At 41.8% G+C, this 25,117-nt stretch overlaps 1 protein-coding gene across 1 annotated transcript in view; it reads right to left on the bottom strand.

The window, feature by feature from the left end:
- PYGM (glycogen phosphorylase, muscle associated) overlaps positions 1–25,117 on the bottom strand; it is a 124,914-nt gene that overhangs the window by 78,713 nt on the left and 21,084 nt on the right. The window contains exons 2-6 of the mRNA XM_085625937.1: positions 21,455–21,556; positions 20,234–20,312; positions 19,796–19,899; positions 17,173–17,304; positions 2,840–2,951 (exon numbers count right to left, since the gene is read on the bottom strand). Of these exons, the coding sequence (XP_085482063.1) occupies positions 2,840–2,951; positions 17,173–17,304; positions 19,796–19,899; positions 20,234–20,312; positions 21,455–21,556 (529 nt within the window). The remainder of the gene's footprint in view (positions 1–2,839; positions 2,952–17,172; positions 17,305–19,795; positions 19,900–20,233; positions 20,313–21,454; positions 21,557–25,117) is intronic.

Below are 25,117 nucleotides of genomic sequence, written 5' to 3'. Positions count from 1 at the left end.
TGGCACAATTGAACTAGACCCTTTTTGGCGGGTCATCAATGGAGCTTGCAGAGATGTTCAGCTTAAGGGTCAAATGTATTCAGTCGGAACAGGAGTGCAGCTGCAGCAGCAGCTTTCTGAAAGTGTTGTAACTTGGCGATAGGGCATACTGGGGGGAAAATACACTTCCATAATCCAGTCTGGAATGGATGATGGCATTGATAATAGCCATCCTTTGGGAAAAACTGAGAAACAGTATTTGCAGGGATCTCAGACGAGAAAATACATGCAATATGGGCTTCTAGTGTTAATTGAGAGCTTGGCTCTATGCAGAGTTTACAGATTTCTGGAATGGGCTTAGCTGGGAATGGAAGGGGGCACCATATTTTGGGGGGAATGTATAGAAGGACCACGTGTTTAGTTTATGGTTTACTTCTAAAACCTTGGCTTTTGAAGGGCTACTTTTTGGACAAGTTGGAGTACATCCAGGTCTAAACTTTGCTCAGTGCTTGAACAATATTGTTGGCTTCTTCTGTTAATCAGTAGAAAAACTGAAGATCATATGTGCATCATCTGCATATTAATATGGGACGATATTGACTAGTTGTATACGTTGGACTAATACCTTCTAAACAGCAGACCTTGTCAATCCATGCACTAGATCAAGAACAACATTTGCAAAACCATCAAGGCCATCCCAACGATGCTCCAATAAAGAAAGCGTTGAAGACGCGAGTCTTTAAAGAACACTACATCGCAATACAGTAACAGTATGCTTCTGCTTCCAGAATCCAGCTACATTGTCTCTGTGCTTACCTTTGACCCTGCACCGCGCTTCACTGCTTTTTGACTAGGTTTGCGCTACACAAATACCACATACATACATTCAATGGCCTCACATACAGATAGGAGGAGGAATAATAGCACGCCTTGAGGTACACCCCATTAAACCAGGATGAAGTAAGATCTGAGGTTCCCTATTTGGACTGCTTGTGTTCTGCATACGAGGGAAGAGATATTAAGTTTACAGATCTCATGTAATGTTAAAGCGTAACATGATTCAGGAGCAGATTCCACTCAATGGTTTCACATGCAGCTCTGGGGTCTAATAATATTGCTGCACCTGTTCCACATATGCTATCTTTCTTAAAACATCAATTGCTAATACAGTCTAACAGACTCAATTCCCATCTAAGGTGCGACACCTTGCCCAGACTGGTTTTAATAACTGTAAATGTTCTACTGTTTGTTGTAGTTGCCCAGTTACTGCCTTCTCTAAGAGTCTGGAAGGATAGGGAGTACAGACATCGGTACAAACTTGGTGGAGTCATTGGTGTCTAAATTAGTTATTTTCAGGATAGGGTGGAATATATATATATATTTTTAAAGGGTCTGGAAATGTTCTGCACAAAATGTTGTGTTTCGGATATCTGCAACTATTGGAGTAATTGACAGTCTGATTTCCTTGTCAGTAGTGTCAGACAGGTATCGAAGGAGGGCGCCGGTGGTTCTCATATACCCCATAACTTCACCTCCTTCTTCTTTGATCGAAAGGTGTTGAAATAAAGTCGAAAGCAGCATAATTGTTGACAGGACTCTCAATACAACGGTGAAATGTGGCATGTTTAAATTCTTGTTCAATCTTTTCCATCCATTCAAAAATAAGGTAGAAGATATCCTTGACCAGGTCTCTCATCTCATTTCCAGTTGCTACAAAGTTCAAGCAAAGCTTAACTCTTTTAAAAAACTTCACTATGATCGTTCCCTGCGGTCAGAATCTTGGAAGAATAATATTTTTAACTACCCAATCAGGTTATATTTACGCATGCACTGGATTTACAGGTTTTTGTCTCCTTCTTAATGTTTCCTCTATTTCTTTTCTGGATTTTTTAACAATTATTCTCCCTCTTCAATTTTTCAGTTAACCATTGACAGTAGAGAAAGGTTTCTTTAAAATGAATAGATTTAGTTGGAACTACTTTATATGAAATTGGAGTGTAGGCGTTTATTGAATTCTGTTAGTTTTACATTTATATTAGCTATTTGTTAATTTGCGATGGGTTAATTTGCAAGTTTCTCAATTTTTTGCTTTAAAATCCCCGAATTAGTATTTACTGTAACACTGTATGCCCAAATTCAGTTGCGATAACAGTAAGACCATAGACTTATAATTGTACAACGAGTGCAGTCATGTCTGATCCGTTTTATTGGTAATGAATCAGAGGAAGAACACAGAGTACCATTAGGTGCCTGAACATTATTAGATGGCGTGACAACTTTGTTTAACCAGTCAAAGCAGTTATTAGATAAGGTAGGTGGCAATATGCCTGAATACAACTAATCTCATCTCTGGTTCCGTCATCTAGTGTTATGAATAGGGCTTAAGAGGCACAGAATTGACCACATAGCTTTTTTCACTGAATCTTGCAAGGTTCTGTCTCAATCAATCAGTAGATTTCTAGAGCGCTTCTCGTCACCCGTGAGGGTATCCAGTCACGGTCTCTAAGCCTGCTTCTTGTCTTTATGACTTATAACTTGTACTGCAAAGTTTAAATGGAGTTCCCTTCCTATGCTTGTATGACTTGTATTACTGTAAAGTCTAATTTTTATATGACTTGCACTTATGTAGTCTCTGAAGAGAGCATCACTTACCCTCGCTTCCCAAGAGCGCACTGCTTGTGTAAATGTCTATCAAGCTCACTCTTGCCTCGTACGAGTATGAATACTGTTGTTTTTAGTTAGGGAACTCACTCTGATCCACATGCTTGTTTTTCATCATTGTATCTACTTGGGCATGTGCAATAAACAAGTCTTTGCAAAAACATAAACTCCAGACAGGTGAAGAGGTGGGCACACTCACAGTCCTTCAAGTTGAACTCATTTGGGGCCTTGGCTGACCACAGCCTCATGGTGTTCACAGTGTTGTTCTTATACCCGGGGATAGGAGTGTCATAAGGGAGGGCAAGGACCACCTGTGGAAGAAAACCAGAAAAGAAGCTGGTTACCGTCAGTTGAGGAGCTAGAGTCACAGGGCGATAACCAGAACTGAAGAACATTTCAGACTAATAAAGGTTTCTGCAGTGTAACTTTCACACAACACATGACTCAATAATCAATACACACATATTGGTTATACATACCAAAACAGACCATTTAGTTTTAAAATACTAGTGCAGCGTTTCGGTCAATAAGAAAAAAAAACACCTTCTTCCAACAATTCTCAAAGTATCCTTTTAAACCAAGATGGAAATCATAGATCATGGCATGATGTAAAGATGGGCCACCTTACCTGTGAACTCCCGAAAGACAGCAAAGCCAGAAAATTCCCAACAAACAAAACAGTGTTATCTGACAGATAAACTTTGAGTCTCAATTCCCATTGAATCTGGGAGAGTTGACCTGCTGCCCATGGCACTAACAGACTTTTCTGTGTCAGAAGAGCTACTTTTCCAAGATAGAAATTTAAATTCACAAGCGGTGTAGAACTCAAAATTCAAGAACACAATATGGAACGTTGAAGTGGGATTTGTTCTGTTTTTTTTGTACTTTTTATTGGCAGGCGTGATAAAAATAAAATACATACCCACTTAATTATATAAAATAACGTATTGCTTGAGTGATTCCGTGTAACGTGACCCAGGTGCGCTCCATACTACTTCAGGAATTGGGGCCATATAAATAGACTTACTTGGGAACTGTTAGCACCAGAGGCATTTTTTAAAACAAATGGCAAAGGTTTAATACCAAAACGTGTCATGCCTGTTTAAATAAATGGTTTTCACAAGCCCCACTGTGTCTCCTCATCAACTTCGACGGAAGGAGGTGGTTTTTGTATATTTTGCGTGATGCCAGTGACACGCGAGGATGGCCCTTCCGCAAGAGTCTTGGGAATCAATGGCGCTTTCCAGGACCACCCCGCATCCCAGAGGGAACAGAGGACATGCGGTCAATGAGCAGTCCATACTTACATGGAGAGACGGTGCTACTTTAACGGCGTCTCTGGACCGGATACCGACGGAATTGCGAGGCGTGAAGTAAAGGATGTAAAGACCATTATTGCCCAGCACAGCGCTAGAGTTTCGACCTGGTCACGTTTCAAGTCGATTTCCTAACTTGGAACGCTAAGAAAACACGGGCTAAACAGAACCACTCACCGGCACGATGGACAAACTGCATGCTGGGTATTGCAGTCCTAAAATAATGTATTGCTTGAGTGATTCCGTGTAACGTGACCCAGGTGTGCTCCAGGAATTGGGTTCATATAAATAGACTTACTTGGGAACTGTCAGCACCAGAGGCATTTTTTAAAACAAATGGCATTTGAAAAAGGTTTAATACCGAAACGCGTCATGCCTGTTTAAATAAATGGTTTTTACAAGCCCCGCTGTGTCTCCTCATCAACTTCGACGGAAGGAGGTTGTTTTTGTGTGTATATAATCTACTGGCGGTCGCCAGTAGATAGTTATAGTTAGGACCGAGTTCCCATAGGAAATCTGAAAATTCTATTTTGAATAACTTTGGCGCCGGTTGACAAATCTTCGCGAAATGTTCAAAACTAATGGGGCGCTCCGCTCAGCTCCTACCCTGAAAGTCTCGGGGTGATTCGTCAAGCGGGGGCTGAGAAAAAAGGGGGGTCCCAAAACGCGTTTTCCCCATGCATTTTCCCATAGGACCTTTAGTCGAAGGTACAGGCTGAACAGAATTACTTGAAATTTGGCAAAGAGGTAGTCCTCAGGTCAGGCATGTGCCTTTTGCATATATGGTGTCAATCTGTTCAGTAGTTCCTGAGAAAATTGCAGTTAAAAGTACATAAATATCTATATGCGTGCACCGTGCGCCCACCAAATGTGCGCGAGCGTAATTCTGATTGGTGGTTAGATGTCAGTCAACATTCGAATCGGTCGAAATCAGGAAGTGTCGGACGCCATTTTGTGTGTGGCAGTGAAAAAGAAAGGTGGAGAACGTGAAAAGGGGGCAGGGTAGAGAGTTCCTGACCCCCTAGCCTTTGTCAAGGGGTCCCTGAAGGACCCCGAAGGGTGAATTTTTTTTTTAATTTTTTTTCAAAAAAAAAAAAAAAAAAACGAGGGGTGCGGTGAAAAACCCTTAAAAAAAACATTTTAAACTGTTTATAAGTTTATAGAAGATATTAACTATGCTGTTCAACTTTATCCAAATTCAAAATAAAAGAGCTGAGCCATTCCATATTAAATGATACAGTCAATCTATAACTATATACATGTTATAGTTAGCTGGACATTTCACTCGTAAAAAACCATTGAAATTCCCCCGTTATAGTTAGTCCAGATAACTATAACTCGCGCGACCGCAATCCACTGCTGATGACGTCGCATATTACATCACTCATGACATCACTGATGACATCATCCAGTGAATATGTGTCTTTCTGAAAAAAAAAAATTTTTTATATATGTATATCTAAAGGTTAATGGAAGAATAAATGGGTAAATAAGTGTCTAAATGGATGTTTTTTTTGGTAAAATTAATTGTATAACTGACTTATTAACAGTATCTTAGTGAATACAGTGATGTAATATATGACGTCATCAGCAGTGGATTGCGGTCGCGCGAGTTATAGTTAGCTGAACTAACTATAACGGGGGAATTTCAATGGTTTTTTACGAGTGAAATGTCCAGCTAACGTGTGAACCCTATGGTTTTTTCAGTGAATTTGCAAGGTTTTTTAAATGCTAATTCCTAACTATAACGTGTGTGAAACCTATGTTTTTTTTAGTGAAATATATATATATATATATATATATATATAAATAAACCACCAGCGGGGGCAGAGGAGGAGGGCTAGAAAACGCAACAACCGCAGGCAACAGCAAGAGACGCGGGAGGGGCTGGTGGAACCGACGATAAATACATTGGAGGAATCTACAAGAACTGTAATCAATCTAATTCTGGCTTTAGGTTTATCATATTGCGCTGAATCCAACTTTGACTACCCTAACACTAGAATGGATATTTACAAATTTGTGCGAAAACTCAAATTGCGGAAATTTCATGCTTTGAAAGATTTTAATGCGGAGTCCAATTCCAGAAACCAACAGGACATACAAAGTACAGAAATGTTGCAATCACAACTATCTTCTGACCATTCTTTACTACAAATATTGACTGAATTGCATCAAGAGAATTATGACATTGATTCCCAAAACTCTTCCCCCAATTTAATTGGAGACCTATCTGACTTACCTGAAACTCAAAAGATTGTTACACCTTTTAAAAATAAATCTAAATTCACTCCCATAATGGCAAGAGATGGCATAGACTTGTTCAGCGAAAATGTAGTTAATGAAATTAAACAACTAAACTACAAGATCTCCAATTCCAAGAACAAAATGACCAACAGGAGAAGACAATATTTCTCTTTGATCAATAAACTGCAAAACGACAAAAGCATCATAATCAGGAATTCTGATAAAGGAGGGAACGTGGTACTATGGGCTAGAAAAGACTATATGGAAGAGGCACATTCCCAGTTGAATGATAGATCTTGCTACAGACTGAGCAATTTAGGGGCCTTAAAAGACACAGCCAAGGAGTGTTATACCAAATTGTTGGCTTGGAAGGGCATGGGTGTATTATCTATGGACGAATATCAATACATTAGAAATGATCACCCCACTGTCCCCAATATATATTTTATTCCAAAAATTCACAAAGATGCTATTAAACCTCCTGGCAGGCCCATTATATCAGCTAGAGGCAGTTTACTTGAGAATGCCTCCAAATACATAGACTATTTTCTGCAAGAATATGTGCAAATACTTCCCTCCTATATAAGAGACACGGGCGATTTCATCTCCAAATTAAGTGACTTTGAATGGGACAACAAATTTTACCTTATAACTTTGGATGCATCTTCCTTATATACTGGTATTAACCACAAAGATGGTCTACGTGCAACAGAATTTTATTTAAACAAAAACAAAGCTACCTTGCCCCAACACAATACTATGCTACTAGGCATGATACATTTTTGTCTTAACAACAACATTTTTCTATTTGATAACTCGTACTATCAACAAATGCGAGGTGTTGCCATGGGAGCCAGCTTCTCCCCCAGCTATGCCTGTTTATTTATGGGCTGGTGGGAGGAGTTGGTTCTCATGTGCAAACATAAGAAACAATTCAATGATCATGTCAAACTGTATTATCGATATATTGATGATCTGTTTATTGTATGGGGAGGCACCAAAGCACAGGCCTTGAATTTTGTTGCAGAAATCAACGAAAATGACATTAATCGAAGTTCACATCCAATATCAACAAAGAGAGCATTAATTTTTTAGAAGTAGAAATCTATGCTAAGGACAATGTACTTCATACTAAATTATACCGAAAGGAAACAGCAGGAAATGCTATTTTGCATTTTTCTAGTTTTCATCCCCGTCACTTAGTACGCAGCATCCCATATGGAGAAATGTTGCGACTTAAAAGGATTTGCAGCAACCCAGATGATTTAGTCGCAGCTCAAGACAGAAGCAAGATGAGACTTTTATCAAGGGGATACCCAATGAATGTCATACAGGGGGCTATCAATAAAACTAACAAATTGGAAAGAAATATTTTATTGATTCCTAACAAAACCAAAAATATGTCTCAAATTCCTGATAAAAACTCTGACGAGTTGAGACTTATTATCACATATAATGCTCAGGAAAAAGCAATAAAAAAAGATCATACACAGAAACTGGGTTTCAGTTAAAAATGACCCCATAATTGGGGACAAGCTCCCCACGAAACCAAGCATTACATACAAAAGAGCACCTTCTAGGTCTAATCGCTTAATTTCCAGTAGACCTGAGTCCTCTAAAACCAGTAACTGGCCAACCTTTCCAAATGGCTTCACCAAATGCAAGACATGTAAAGCTTGTCAATATGGCAGAAATACAAACAGCTACCAAACTGCATTTTGCAAAAAAGAGATTAAAATCAATAAACCCCTCCATTGCAAAACTGAATTTGCCATTTATGTATTAGAATGTGCCTGTCAACTCAGATATGTAGGCAGTACCAAATTGCCTGTCAATAAAAGAATTCTGCAACATATCCGAGCTATTAACAATGGCGATCCAACTTACCCGGTTTCTAGGCACTTTCGAGAATGTCACAATAACAATCTAAAAGATTTATCTTATTTTGTGATAGACGCCATACTTAAAACTAAAAGTGGGGGCAACAGAGAATACCAGCTCAGAAAACTGGAAACCCGATATATCCTTAACCTGAACAGCAAAACACCAGGAGTATTGAATAACACGGAAGATCTTTATACTTGCCTATAATAATGTCCTGCCCCTCTCCAGCTCCCGTGCTACAATTTCTTTCAATGTAAACCTGTCTTTATATAATTTTTTGAAACATATTTACATGACAGACTAGATGAGGTCCTCATAGTTATCTCGTTCTTTCCTTCTTTTATATAATGAACCAAATCTAATAGGCGTAAAAACAATATAAGGAAAGAACTCATGCAAACTATACCTATGCTGCCACCTCACTTTAACCGGTCAACATTCCGGTTTTTTTAGGTTCACTATATGCACTTTAGTATTTTACACTATTTTTCTATTTCATGTTTTATGATGAAAAAGATGGGATAATTTTAACGCTTTTTAGGTAGCACTTGGCACTTTAGATAAGGAATACATGTTTACACTAGGCGAATCTGCTCATTGCTTTAAATAATAGACAACGGGGGGTTGATTCCAATATTTTCTATATGCTAAACCAGCAAATTTAAATTTTCTTTGAACAACTCACGTTTCATGAGGAATATGGTATATTAGATTTTTTGTGATATTTAAATGATATATATTACATATTTATTGACCAAAATTCTTTTACATGACATTTGTTTTGTTTTTTAAATCAGCCAGTTATTTATTAAACCAATTGGGGATTTGTTCATGTCGTGATGTTGAACAAAATGAGTTAATATCACTCATTGTTGATCCACAGTTTTAACATGTATAGCTAAATTGATTGTGAAAGCATTCCCTTGAGAAATGCAACAGTATGTCTTCCAGTTCTATAGCCACTTTCCCATCACGTGATAACCTGTAGCACGTTAAATGGTCTGTTTGCACTATCAGCGCTGTCATGTGATCAAGGTCCGTCAAGGACTGAAACGCGTAATGGCCGACATTGAAATATATCTTTAAAGCACATCAATCTGGGTCCGTGTCTGCTTTTCTCATGAACTGCTCACTGAGAGGTAAAAGCAGCGTATGCTGATATATAAATATATATTAGAAGCAATCCTAGACAATCGCTTTCCCGATGAGTCTTGTAAGGAACGGACCACCAGACGCCAAGGTAATGCAGTGCAAAAGAAGTTCTTTATTTATTTTTCTCGACACATAGTGTAATCCAGGCTAGTGCCTGCCATGACGCGTTTCGACCGTGTAAAAAAAAAAAAAAAAAAAAAAATCAGACTGTCTCACGGTGGTTTTGAAAATAAAATATCTGGATCATGTTTTTTCTATGTTTTGTTCATGTTGCAGATTGCTTTCATATGGAGGGTGAACATTCTACCAATCAAATGATATTAGGACCCCGAACGAAGTATGTCTTTCTTGCAGATGGTGCTAAAAGGTCAATTTATTTTTGAAAGGACATTTGTTCTATTATTAGCTGCAGCTGCTCATGTGTCCTGGGAACACAGGAAATGGGGATGAGCGGAAGGCTAGTGAAGAATAATACAGGAATCTAGCAATTGAGAGACTCTCTGCACTTCAATTACTACATCATCTAGGCTAAATTCCTACATGAAAAGCATTGGCAGATTACAAAGCGTGCAGCATCATGGGGGCCGGCCAACAAAATATATTTTCCAGGTCCTTGTGAGTCAACTCATGCTGTTCCCTTCTCAGCAAATGCTGTTTGTATCGAATTGCCTAAGGCAGGATAGGTGTAAAAAATGCCTCATTTGAAAACACCAGCTAAATATGGAGAAACTGATTGAAGCAGATGTCAGTGCAAACGAACAGCGGAATAGATAGTTCTCATTTTCGGGAGTACTTCTTGAGTTTCTTTCCTGCTAGGATGTGGACATAGGCACTCCTCAGAGGTAATGAGCTATGGGAGTGATCTTGATTGATGAGTAAAATTCCAATTTTCAGTTTTTCTTGTTAACAATTTATTGAGGACCAGCAGATCCAGCATGGGTTTGACACTCGATAATTCTTTTTTTCTCTTTGAATCTTCGAGGAGGCTTTTCCGTCAGTCCAAATGTGAGCATATTTAAAGCACTGGGGTTTTTGGCCAAGCTTAAATTGAACATAGTGATTAAATTAATATGAGCCCTTTTCAAACCATTTCCAATTCCTACAGATGAGGAATCCAAGATGGAGACTAAATGGTTTACTCAGGATCGGACAATTTGGTTAAATGCGAAGCCAGGATTAGGACTTTGGTATAAACACTAAACGATTTGACTAGTAGATGACACCTTTTTCCTACCATACCTCCTGAAGGTTAGAAGTTAGAAGATACGAGGCTGAAACATCTGAAAGTCCTGCTTCTATCAGAATTCACTATGTAGGAATGGAAGAAACTTGGGGAGAAACATTTAAGGGATGTCCTTTTGTTATCATTCTATAAAGGGAGATGTTCCCTTTCTTAATTGTACGATGCAGGTGAATAAGATAGGTGCTATCGCTCGTGAACCTTCCTAGTCTGCTTTACGAGCTGGGCCATTCTAGCGAGGTCCTCTTTTAGTACCTTTTCCCACAGATCCAACAGTTCGTTCTGCTTGAGCATCTGGAAAGAGCATGAAAAACCCTGCCGTGGAGCCATTTTCTGCAGGTTGATAAGTGAAGACAGGAAATCTTTTAAACTTCTTGAATGTTTTCCTCATGGTTGCGCCTTAACGTTCGATCTCGGCCTCAAAGTATTTCCATCGGTCAGTATCAAGGCTGGCTGGAGGGTAAGAAATGCTTGTGTCATTAAGGTGGTTTGCTGCCATAATACAGGAATAAGCACAGTGACCAGAAAAGCACTTTATTTATTTTTAGAGCTTAGCGCAACTTGCATCAAATAGTTGCATCAGTGTGTTCTGATCCTCACTCACTGATGGTTCGCAACGGAGATGAAACCACAAGTCCATTTAGGAGGTTAGTGCTTCCAAAAAAACATTGGATGGTTGTTCCTAGGGGCATTGTAGGTCTTTCATTATTTAGCAAGAGAGAGAGTTTACAACAATCTCCTGGAAAAGGGCCAAACTGTCTGAAATGCATTGAGCTGAAGTAAACAATAATGAATTTGCACAGAATCTATTTTTAAAAGAGAATGATGAAAGAATTGGGATTGATAAAATTGACATTAATAAAGCGCAATACAAACTGAATATTTTTGATGTAGTTTGGATTATTACTTTGGTTTATTAGAGTACCCTCTGGGACATAAGCTTTACACTGGTCATGACCCAAGGAAACCCTCAGTGTTAGCTCATACTAATAGTTGTTCCAGGACTAAAGTTAGTTGTCTTTTCCAGTTGCACACAAGAAACCTTGGCACATGAGAATGTTTTTAATTTAACAGGAGAAGTGTGTTTCAACAAGGACAGAGGAATCTTCTGCATAGCTGGTAAGGAGGCCAGGAGACCCAGTCGGCACTAATTAAATTCCCCAGTTCACTTTACTCGTTCTGGGCTGCCCACACTCTAGGTGTGGCAGCTGGGCTTCGCATCCTGAACGAATCCTGGAGGGTCAGGAACTCCATCCCCTATCTTAGCATGGCAGGCCAAGGACAGACGCACTGCTCTACAGCAAGATCTTCAGACTTCATGTGGTGTACACTCACCTCAGCAAGATCTAAACTACCAGCTCTGTATCACCGCAGCCATTCGAGTACTCGGTCTAGTACTCCCTCCTTTGGACAGGAGAGAACTCAAAACCCGGAACCAAGTGTGATAGTTTGTGTCCCACTTTTATCAACTTTTTCCAGGACATTGATTCCACTGTAACGTCCAGGAATCAGTTTGAAGCAGTTCCTTTTTCATGGTTCATTTTTCCTTTGGCAGAGCAGACACATTCTTTCTGAAAGGCGATAGCTTTCACAGCACGTAATAAGAAGCGGACTCCACCGAAGCACCCAAAAACATATTCACAATGAAGTGTTACGACACTGCACCTAGAGTAGCACACATGTGAGAGACAAAAAGGCCGGCCCTACCTAGAACATACCCTCTCCTGAACCAAAGAACCATCTAGCTCACCTCCCCTTCACCACTTTCAACCTGAACGGCAATCAATCAATCAGGGGTTTGTAAAGCGCAGCTACTCACCCATGAGGCAGCGCTCAAGAAAACAATTGTCAGATCCATGCTATGCTAACAGATCTGAACAACACAGCCCATTCTCCCTTCTCCATTCTCCCAAACTTCACTACTGTGGCTACAACCTCTAAGGCCTCCGAACAATATACTTCGGCATCTGGATAGGTTGTACCTCAGCCTCCACCTTGTGCGGTTTTACCAGTGGTATACAAAATGGAGCACAATTAATTCTGTTGTTACACAGTCACAAACAATATGGAGTCCTACTACTAGTCACTGATCACACAACACACATAGAACAAACTAACACAGAAATGTCAGTGCAGGGTCTGGGCATTACATTCAAGCACAACCTTACACATGTGGAGCCTGCGGGCACTATGCTGACCTCTAACCATAAAAAAGGTTTGGTCAGTTCTAACAATTAGAACAAGCTTCGGCAAAACCAAGAGGTCTTACTTTGGTGACCTATTGTCTGTGCAAATGGTTTTTATCCCTGTTGCACAGCATCCCCAATGTGGCTAGAGTTAAAGAAAAGAAAAAAAGAAAAGAAAAAAAAAAAAAAAAAAAAAAAAAGGAAAAGGCTTTTGACACAGCCACCCGCGTCATTTTGTAGGCATGCACGCGCCTGCATTATGAAGCACAAACTTTACTTCTTCTTGGTTACCCACCCTAGTTGGATCAGTTACAAAAAAAAACTTGAAAAACAGTTTTTTTTATGTTAGTGAGGGGTAAGAGGGTCAAAAGCAACATCGGGGACACAAAGAAACAGAGAGGGTGGGAGCTAGAGGTAAGCAACAGGGGCATGGCAGGTGAAAGAAACACATGAATTGGGGGAAGCAGCACAAAGACGTGGGTGGGTGGGTAGAGAAACAACGGGGCGAGAGGAAGGCACAGGTGGAGTGAAGCAACATGGAGGGAGCAAGGAGGCAATGGGGAGGAGAACATGGATGAGCACAACCGGGAGGGGGAGAAGCACTTGGATGGCAAAGAGCAACACAAGTGCAGGGAAAGAGAAGTTCACAAAGGAGACAGTTCAAAACACATACACTCTCATGGAGAGCTTAACCCAAAAGAAAAAAAGCAGACTTAAAAAGCCAATCAATTTGAAGTAATGCGCGGGCTCCAAGACACTGTGTTCTAGGTAAGTCACAATATGCCTCAAAGACCACACATGAGCCGTCTAGTAGGTTCAACCGAAGAACATTAAGCTGCTGTCACCACTTAGCCATATCCTGGGTCAAATATACGAAAAGTCCCATGTAAACTGGAGAGAACGTTTAGTGCACCCCTCTAGACCACAGGTCTCACAGCCATGATGAAAAGCCTAGAACTAAGCGTGCATGCATGTTTGTCATGTGTGCTGGACATAACAATTATCAGAATACTAGATAAACCACTACTGAGACCACTCAGGGAAGGGGGTGAAAGCCTGTAATACCACAGAAGGGACATTCCTGTTCCCATTAAAGTCAATTGAAGATATGAAGGCACAGAAAAGATCCAGAAAGTCCAAATAGTTTTGCAGTCGTTTTTGTCCAGCCGAATAGCATTCTTCTCAGATAACTTAGGTACACAGTTCATAGTCACGTAATCATAAAAAGATGTAGCCTACTAAGATTTCTATATTCAGAAAAGACCAATGACGGGGTTGTTTTCATAAAGTCTGTTTGTCTGTATACCTACATCAGACAGACAGAATCGTTTGTTAATAGGACTCTCACCTACATCATCATTGTGGCATGCTTCAAAGCAGAGTCTTCATTTGGAATTTGAATACATCCGGATGTGCTCAACCTTACTTAAGGGAGCTCTTTATTATTACAATCAGGGCATCATTAGTCAAAATTGCCTAATGGGTAACCCTATCCTAAATCCTTATAATCTTACAATCCTAAGGAAAAGTTGAAATCAAAAGGAAACGCTTGGAGTGTACTAGAACACCTGTCTCAACAGGTCTACATGTCACAGTGATAATGTGGATGAGAGTCCTTTTAACAAATAATTCTGCCTTTATGATGTAGGTATACAGGGAAACACCCACTGCATAAAAACACCCTAGAATAGGACTGTTCTGAATATATACATGTTTGTAGGCTACATCTTTCTATGATTATGTGATATCTGAAACCATGAAACAGAAGATGACCTAGCCTGTCTAGAAGTCTTCGGCCTACCTCTTAATGAGAAGGTACTTCATATTCTTCATTATTCATTCAACATATTGTTCTTTCCTTTATGTCATATGTACAGTTACAGCCCACATGTATTGTAGGCCCGGGCAGAGTTCACACAAAACTCCGCAAAGTGACCAAAAAACTCCACCGCCAACGTAGAGTTCCGCAAGCGGCAGAGTGCGTTAGGTTGAGCGTTCAAGCTGATTTTGAACACTTTGCGTTTGTCCCGTGCTGGAAAATCAGTGCAAACTGCACCATACGCAGCGCAAGAGGGTGTATCTTCTTTCTGCCACTCCAGTAGATTTTCTACTCAGGCGGCAGCTTCCTCAACGTGAAAAGATGGTTTCTCAACGACCACCTGCGACCACCCGCGTTGAGAAATCTCGCTAGGAGGTGGTCTAGGGTTAGATTTTCCTCGCTCGCGCTCGCCAACTTAATGTTAGCGAGCAAGGAAAAAAACTCTGCTCCGCTTTGTGGAGCAGAGTTTTTCAGAACTCCGCATAGTGCAGAAGACTCTGCGTGCGGAGTTCATCACCCAGGCCTAATGTGTTGCACAGGACAGGTCTGTTTTTGAAAAGCTAAAGCAACACTGATAGCAGACAAGCGATGTTTAGCTGAAGTGTTTAGCTGAAGTGCTGTAATCAGCAATCTACTTTTATCATAAGGTATACCTGGAAACGAGTACCACTTTTACAAACCATACTATCTTAGTAAATGCGGCCAGTGGTATTTCTTATTAAGTCATGGCCAAGACTGGGGCAAAGGTTCACAAGAAGTCCATAATCAGACTTAGAAAAGGAGACAACATTTTTCGTATACATGCTGTGTGTTCTCAAACAGTTTACCTAATGCAACATACAGCACTGGGATGGGAAATTAGATAGTTCCTAGCATGTGACGTTTCCATGGGGAGTAGTCTTAAAATATGGGCCTGCTTCCCCTTCAACTGAGTACTGCACTTGGTCAGCAAAAAGCAGGCCTTAGTTTTGCAATTGATAAGTGGAGGGTGGGTTGCTGCAGGAGGTCAGAAATGCAGTGTTAATTTGTCCATATGATTTAGTTTCATCCCCTTAATATGACTAAACAATTTAGAACAAGGTAATGTTTCCGTCATCTGTTTGGTAAGGTATGTATCATGTACAGGCATCACCTACACTCTTGCACTTGAATTCTGGTGTTCTTTTCACTCATTTTAGCCACAGTCCTCCAACTCTAGTGACCGCAGAACCTCTTAGCTATGACCCGGTTGCTCTTTATGCTGATCGATCACCTATATAATTTAGAGGTCAAACTTCAGGCGTTTAAACAGGAGGCGGTCACTGCAACAAAAGGGAGGAGAATAGAGTTGAATGATGAGAGTAACTCCAAACTACAGCCAAGATAAGCCTAGTCACCACCATGAGCAGAACAACCCCAAAAGGCTACTTGCCACACTTGTGTAATGGCGTGACGAAACGCTCAGACAGCAGCTCATCCTCAACTGAGTGAGTCTTTAGTTCCATGTAACTTACCTACATGCATGAACTTGGCTGGTCAAGGCCATTCAACCTTACGGACATTACCGGGGAATTCGAGCACTTGTGACCTCCTAAAGTATGCCATTTACTGCAAGGTGGCCACTTTGTTTACTGTCTGACGGCTGCTTTGTGCTGGCAAATCCTAATGCTTGGAGAGCCTGCTGACTGGCTCTGCTCACAATGTCCTTCAACATACTTGCACTGACATTTTTCCTTGACAAAAGTGAGATGGTTGGAAACAAAAGCACCTCTAAACAAGATTTATAAAGGGATGTTTTAACAAAGGAGACAGCTAACATGGCCACATAGAAGCAGATCTTAACAACTCGGTATATGGTGAAATACATGCCTACTGGGTTAATTAAAGGAGTTAAACTCCCAATATTAACTGTTTATACCGAGGAGAGATTATTAGGGAAACAATTTCCCTAAAACTCTGGCTTTGTCTTTATTAAGGAAAGAGCTCTTTGCCATACAGAGGACAAGTCTGCTAGCTCCAATCAGTAAACACATCAGTGAAACAGGAAGGTTACTTATCTGTAACAACAGTACTGCAATTTCTGTTTAAAGCAGTCACTTGCTGTATTTCCTGACACCATCTGATGTTGGGGATCAACATTGTATCTTACTTTTCCCTAAATTGAAAAAAATAAATGTCTAGCATGAACCTGTCTCGAGTAACTCACTATGAAGTCAACTGAAGATCTAAAATACCCAAAGTGCAGTCACCATCTTCATTGTTTACCGCCACCTGGTCTCTGCAATCAATTGCATGAGTGGATGCCTTGACCCGATTTTCAAAAGGTTAAGGGGACTGGTAGAAACGAACCCAGAGAGTTTGTTATTAATGTTTGGATCTTTTTTCATCACTACCCTTCTTTTAGTCTGTCTTGTTGATCAGTAATGTAAGCATCTTTTTACCACTACCCAGCTTTAGATCGGTCTATTGATTAGTAAAATAATTCTCTGACTTAGAAGAAAAAAAAAAAAAAAGTGTTTGGCAGGCACATTTACAGTTGCAATGATGAAAGCCAAGAGTCTACTCCATGGGTGAATGTATGCCAAGTTGGGGCTGATCCGACATAATAGTCTCGGCCTGGGCACCCAGCCATCCTCTTCAATGGTCTCTTTTTCTCCCCTGCATTCACACAGTCCATGAAAGCCGAGTAATGCAAAAGCTCCACGTTACCTGGGTGTCGACCCACTTGATGCCTTCATTGGTATGCTCCACACGTCCATAAAAGTGAACAGGCAGCATGTATTCAGGGCGCGCCTTCTCCCAGGGGTTGCCATACCGCAGCCAGTCATCAGCCTCCTCCACCTATGAAAAGCACATACACAAAGGGGCGTTAATAAACCATGCCAGTAAAAAGACATTTAAATAAACATCTTATTGCAGTCTCAGAGATTTTTCACTTCCTAAATAAAACGCTTCAAGTAAATGAAGGCTAAGGTGATATAAAATAAGGATAAGACTAAGAAACTTGCACTAAGTACAACTATCCCCACCTGATGTGGTGCAAAAAAAAAAAAAAAAGAAAAAAAAACACAAAACGGTTCCGATATCCAACAGTGAGACATGGGGGGGGGGGGTCTTTAAGGGTCTTAGAAAGGGAACTGAGCAAGCAAATACCACCACTCCAGTGGGAGAACAAGAAAAAAACAGGAAACGCAATCAGCAACAGTAACGTATCGCTTCCTCAATCAAATCCATACTAGTTTCCCATGGTGGGACACCAATTGGGGCTGAAAGGAATTCAACACACAACCTCTTAAACTCAGGCCTTTAGAGTAACTCAAAACATCTCACATGAAAGAAGGTCCTTCAGCCACAGTGCACTATGAACTACTGCACAAAGTCCCTAAGGCAGACCACCCAAGGTATCTGCTCCTTTCATCCATTATGCCTCAAGACTTTCCTGTACAACATTAACCAGCACTGCTTTAAGTACTACGCCATATTGCTTTCTAGCCAGCAGAAGTCTTAATCTCGCCTGCCACCGAGGAAGCATTTATTGAACAACGACATTCCCACCACCAAAAACATGTTCATGTTTACCTACTATATAGCTACAAACAACCAACAACTCGGCAAATGGTCCCCTCACTGTATAAGGACTATCCTCCCCATTCACCTACTCACATAACACTGCTGCTGTACACACGTGGTTAGCTTTGCAGTCCCGAAAACACAAACACCCCTAGAAACTGCTTATATTACCTGCACCAAACCCTCTGATTGCTTCCAGGCACCCAACTTAATTCACCAAATCCCTTCTCGACATACTACTCTGTCACATCATCCCAGACAGAACCCACACCACTTCTTCCAATACAGGGCCTCCCTTGATGTCCCTCAAAAGCAGCCACTTTACTTACTGTCAATAGATTTCGCCCTCCCCCCCTAATCTCATTATAGGACTGCAAGACCCTTTTCGTCCATAAGGACAAGTCTACCAAGCCAGGTTGCGGACATGGACCCACCTCCCTTTAATATGGATGCCTCAAAATTCCATCTTATAAAGACAGAAAAGGTTTCATCCTACAGCACCCGCTGCAGTGTTTCTTCTTCACTTCTTCTGGAAAGGGACACTTAGGGTGCAATCTTAGTGATGGGAAAACCAGGCCCTGGTACTCACTGGCAGCTGTTAAGTGGCTCCCTCAAGCATGTCAAGGCTGTTGTGCAACATCACTGATTGGCCAATGGCCGTTCCCGTTGTCCCTGGGAAAGGATGCAAGCCGCTATGGAAAAAACATTTTATGCACAGTGAAGCAATGCTTTGGTTCTGCCCTGCCTTATAGGTAGGCAAATCAGCATCACCCTCAAACATAAAGGCCAATAAATGCAAAGAATATCTCCACACCACAGGATAAAGGTAGGAGGGCCATTGCAATTGGCTGATAGTCTCTTAGCTCATATTAAATTTGAAAAATATTTCAACATTTGGCTGAGAAAACCCAGTGGACGTGTGTGGGCACAACTGCTTATGTTCTTGGGTATTTCTTTCGCCTATTTAAGGTAGGAGGGGATGCCCGAAGGGGAAGGTTATCCGTGCCATGTGAAAGAATGGGTGGGAGTGTGGGAATGAAGGCTAAGAGAATGAAAGTGAACCACAGAGAGGAACGAGTTCTAGTTTATCACAGGTTTGACCTTTTTCGATGCTCCCTGAATCACCTGTTTGACTTTTCTCGCATCTTTCTCTCCTTTCTTAATAGAGAAAGTCATGGCAAGTGCTAGGCTTCTAAGAAGCCCTCTTGCACAGAATTGGTGTCAGGGGCAACAAGGAGTAGAACAGGACTGTATGTGCAGTAGTCCGGTCTCTTCCCTTGACTGTGTGTGTGATGAGCAAGAACATATGGATCATGAGATATAGTGCTACATACACTGCCGGTAAAGGAAAATGTGAGGATCTGGATGAATAAACATCTGTCCTGAACTAACATAGCCTGCCCAACACAGTTTCCACTTTTCCCCTGTCCAATAACACAGGCTAGCGTCCATTTGGTCAGCAGCTCCTACTACAGACTCACAAAGGAAGCTGTTCAGTAGGTGGGAGACAAGACCGGCATCTATGATAATCCTGTTCCTACAATACTTCATGCAGGAACACTACTTCCGGAACTGGCAGAGTACATATACAATTAGATACCACCACTCCAGCTACACTTCCTTCAAAAGGTACACACAGGGAAAGAGGGTTAACTTCACTGACTTTCTGCCAGAAACCAACATCAATAATCAACCACCCACTTGCTAGCAAACCACAAAAAACCCTTTCAGTGTCCCACCCCCAGACAACCCTTTGCCTCACCTGCCAGCCACCACAGATCTTCTGGTTGAAGATCCCAAACTCGTAACGGATTCCATATCCGTAGGCAGCTAGACCCAGCGAGGCCATGGAGTCAAGGAAGCAAGCTGCAGCGACAGAAGGAAGGAGAGAGAAAGAGCTTACAGAGGGGGCAGGAAAAGGCAAGCAGAGAAATGTCAGAGGTGAAGGACCATTCAAATAGACACGTGGGCTCCCACTTATGAGTTTGCATCCCTCACCAAGGTGCGTGAAGCACTTGTATGAGCTAGCAGCTTGTTCTTTTGTCCCATGGGCAGTGTCAGTCTAGTGTATGTGTGTTTGTACCATGTATTAATGTTGCAAGCATAGCATATATTAATTAGACACCATTGCAGCAGAATGAAAGCAAGATGGCCTCGACTGCAAGGTGAAACGCACGCAACAAACCCCTCAGGTTCATACCTGCCAGTCGCCCAAGACCTCCATTCCCAAGCCCGGCATCTTCTTCAATCTCCTCCAGGTCCTCCATGTCCAGACCGAGCTGTGAAAGGAGGGGAAAAACAAAATGGGCGGAAAACAATGTGATATTGCAGATCAGGGTTGGAGACTGGGCCTCTTCAAGCACCCGTAATGGACAACTAAACCACGAAAGTATGTGTCCAAAACAGCATCAGGGCTCAGATGCCTCCTGTATAAGTGCTAAGACTACTCCTGGCCCAGTTTCTAAAAAGATCAGCCTACAGAAAAGACCAGCCAGAACAATGAGTAAAACCACAAACAGAGTGGACTTCTCTCTGCAGCAGGAAGCTTTAAACACAGGTGCCTGTGGACTGAACACCAAAGGCTCGATTACGATGTTGGTCGGAGGCAACTCCGATCGACACCGCAATTGCTTTGTGAAACCACATGGTGCGGTAGCATACTCCCATTTCTCTATGGGAGCTTGTGCTGCGACCGCAAACCGGCCGTAGCACAAGCTCCCATTAAGAAATGGGAGATTGTGTTAATCCCTGCACCGCGTGGCAGGCAACTCAAGGTGCTGCCACATGGTGCAGGGATTTACAGGGGGCACCATAGGCGCCCTCTTGGCCCCCAACCAGAGGACGAATGGAGAAATGGGGCCCTGCTAGAGGCCCCCCAAACTCGCTTTCCGACAGGCTTTCCATGTCGGAAAGCCCGGCATGGAAAGCCTGTTGGAAATCGAGCATCATATTCCTTACGGCGGAAACGCCGTCCATAGGGATTACATGCCGGTCTCTGACAGGCCAAAGGGCTCCTTGATCTGGTTGGAATCCAGCCAGAATGACCGTCCGGTTTTAATTCCGACCACCTAGATTGTAAATAGGCGGTCTGATTTGAAACTGCGATGAGGCCCGGAAAACTTCCAACCTATGGTCGGAGGCTTTGCGGGCCTCATCGTAATAAGGCCCAGAATGTCACAAAATATTTGCTCACAGGACAGAACACATGGAAGGAAATGAAACTCTTCTTCAATTCACCCAGATTATCCCAAAAGCAAGCACATGGGTTTTTGGCGTTCATGGAAGCATAATTTCAACTGAGTCAACAGAGTCACTCTTCGCAGCAGACTTTCCCTTGTAAAGATCAGCACAGGTAAAATAACCATCACTCTCCCTTCAACATTGGTACAAACATGAACCATTCACCTAGGTGCGCTATTACCTGGTAGGTGGCTTCATCGCAGGCGTTCTCCAGCCCCAGGTTCACCATGGTATTTTGGAGGGTGCGGCCCATGTAGAACTCCAGTGACAGGTAATAAATGCGCTGTGGAGAGACAGGCAGTGGATAAGTTATGGGACACATGCACAGCACGTGATCAGGCAAACCTGCTGCAAGACAGGAGGAGAAAGGAACTAAAGTCAGGGACACAGCACAGAGCAAAAGGTAGACCAGACTGCTCATTGGGTAAGTGTTGAAAATTGGGAATGGCCTTACACACATTGAACTCATGTTTGGTGATTAAACTGCAGACTATAGTGTCAATGTGGCAACTTTTTGGTCCCCGCATTTCAGAAGATGAGAACATCAGATGCATTACACAATGGGAACAGCATTATTTTTTTAGTTCATCCGATGTGAAAGCAAACAATGGTTCAGTCCTGACACTAACCTTATTGTCGAGGTTACAGCCATTACAAAATGAAGGCATGCAAGCATCCCGTTGAAACTAGACCGTGGCAAATGTAAAACTGTGCAATACACTATGAAACACCAGGAAATGGGATATAACAAAAAATTCAATTTCTAAACCTTAAAATTTAGTATTGGAACTGGGCGGGTCCGTGCAAAAACTGAAACTTTTATAGGTCACACAGATCACGAAGGTGTTATCCCCACAAACAAATCCAATAAAAATATTTACCAAGAAGGCCAAAGACGGGTGCCATAATCATACTAGCAAAACTAAACTGCAGTCTAAATGGCAGAATGGCAAAGTATGTACATCTGGTGGTATCATGCTGATGCATTCCTCCTGGTATGAGTATTATGCTCAATTCTAAACCCTCCCTCTACACTAAATCATCTGCCAAATAAAATGCTCCAACTCTTAGCATCTCTATGGGACAGTGCCCTCACCCTGCCAACTCTTCACATTTTATAGGGTTCCTCACTCTCATACCCTTTTGCAGGCCACTGGAATTCTGTGGAGCTTTCCATATAATTCTGAATTTACAACACTTGCCTCATAATCCAACAACGACTGCATAATTTGCAGATTTCAGCAGAAACAGTTCTTTTTAGCTCAAATAGACCGAAGGCTGCTAAATAAAAGTGTCACATGTAGTCACTCAGTGGTAAACCATTTGGAAAGTTAACTGCTCACCTTTCAGTTGTTGTTTGCTATATTTCCGTCTGTAATTGGTATTACAAACATGAAACTTTGGCCAAGACAACATTAGTGTATGTTAAAATGGCAAAATACCACTTGGATTTATCTCAGGCCCAGAGTCCAGGTATTGTAGGGGCCAAATACCCACTACTGCTTAATGAAATGAAACAGGATTTACATAAATAGACATCCCTCTTCCTATCTTGGATGGTAAAAATTAATGTTATCAAGATGAAAATGTTGTCCAGGCCCACCTGGTCACGATTGAGGAATTTCTTTGTCTACCCACAAACTGCCATAAATAAGTTCATATGGAGGAACTTGAAACGACGAGTCCTACCGAGGTTGCTGAAGCAAAGCAAGCAGCACGGAGGACTAGCCATACCGAATTTTATATTATACTATTGCAACGGCGCAGCTCAGCACCATAGCGGAATGGTCTAAAAGGAGACGGACATATTATGTCCTCATATGGAAAGAGCGGTCATGACACGACCACTTAGAGAAGTGATCTGGCTCCATAAAGCCCACAAACGTTGAGTACACCAGTGGGTACAACCCTTCGAATATGGGACATGGTTAATAGACAAGAAATTCTAACATAGTCTGCTCCATACACACCAATATACGCAAACCCAGATTGTACTCCATCACTGGACAGGACTGACTTTCCCACGATGGCACCTTGGGGGTTGCAGATACATTTCAGGCTTGTTCCACCAGGGTGAAATAAAATCTTTCTCTTAATGTGAACTAGACTTTCAGTTGCCCAAAACAGAAAGACTAAGATATACGCATTGGGTACCCAACTGATAAATATGTAGCAGCAACATGAGGCAAAACAGCATTTGAAAAATTGCTAATCACGCTTACGAAAACAGAGTCTCATATCCAAACTATATACAACACTGAGGGTAGTAATCCTACGCATAAGGGGTCTTACCATAGTACTAAATAGAGCAGTTAATGACAAGAAATGGGACAGGTTGTGGTCAGACCTACACAAATGTTCCATCTCCCTCAAAACCAAGCATACATTACAAATTGCTCTACCACTGGCACCTCTACCCCTCGAAACTCCACAAAAGGTTTCCAAGGTCTAGCCCCATGTGCTGGAGGAAGTGTGGTCAGATAAAGACTTTTGAACAAATCCAGTAGCCCTTCCCACAAATTCTACCTTTTCGGGAAGATGTGCCCAAAGCCTTTCAGGAGATCATATGCTTCCCATAATCTTTCATGCCTGCCTTATTCCTACTGGGGCGGATACCCCGGGAGCTTAAAAACATATAAAGCTTAATGACAAAGTGATACTCTAGAGCGGTCTAGGATCAGTGAAGTTAGCCATAGCAGTATGGTGTAATAATCCAGATCCTCCATCGATTTACCACTTCTATGGGGGGCTCTCAGAAATAGTAGCGATGGCACACTTAATTACAAATATTAAAAAGTAACTCTGAATTCGAGGCCTGTTGGACTCCAATAGTCGACTTTCTCTCGAAGGGCCATCCCACACGGTATACCCACCACGAATGAGAACTTTGAATATTTTCCACTGACTGTGTGAGGAGATGAACAGGAGTGCCTGTGAACTGATCCCGTATGTTTTTGATTTAAGTCGACTCCTGGAGCTAATATTTAGTTACTAATTCCTTTGCCATTCCGTATGGAAGAAGCTGGAAGGGGGTGCGAGGGGGTTCATTTTTCCCCTTTTCGTTCTTCCTGTATCTGTTGTGCAAAACACAGAAAACGTTCTCTTATCGAGATGTGTAAGCACATGCTGAATATCGCGACTATCTACATTTATATGAACCACTGAGCGACAATAAAATTTGTTTTTTAAATTAAAAAAAAAAATATATATATATATATATATATATATAGAGAGAGAAAAATTGTCTTAGAATGTGGTACACAGGGAATCACAATTTGCCTTTTACTGCTCCGTAATTAGACCGCTGCATATTTTGATCTTCTATTGACGCATAATCCCAGTGACCTAGACCCCTGTAAGCCCAACAACATTGCTTGCTCTCCAGCCTGAATTAAGGTTCACTTCAGTGACAAGCGCAAACCACCATCTTGGCCACGCACAACCCAGTATTCTCCACTCCCAATCTGTATCTCTACAAAGTTATTCTCCCTGACCTGGGGGTGACACAGGGAGCCGCCAATAGGTGAGCAATCCATATGCCCTCTGACCTGGTCTCCCAATACTCTCTGGATCCTAGGCCACAGTCCCTCGAAGCGAATTTCCCATCTTTCTGTCCTTCGCCCTATCACCCTCCCTCAGCCCAGAGGACCTCTATCCAGCGCCCCATTGCTCGCGCACCCTCCGTGACCTCCAGCTGCCTCTTGGTCTGCCTCCAAGGTCGACATTTCTCTCCTTTCAGTCTGACCTTTGAAGGGGGTCACTGGAACTATTTCTGACAGGGTCGGTGGTACACCTGCCCCTGTATCTGGTGTCCTGTCAGTTCCCCACGCCGTAAGACGCTCCA

This window comes from Triturus cristatus, chromosome 9, assembly GCF_964204655.1.
Source record: "Triturus cristatus chromosome 9, aTriCri1.1, whole genome shotgun sequence".
NCBI classification, from domain to species: Eukaryota; Metazoa; Chordata; class Amphibia; order Caudata; family Salamandridae; genus Triturus; species Triturus cristatus.
The sequence above is the reverse complement of the archived record's forward strand: the minus strand, read 5'-3'. Positions and strand labels throughout refer to the sequence as shown.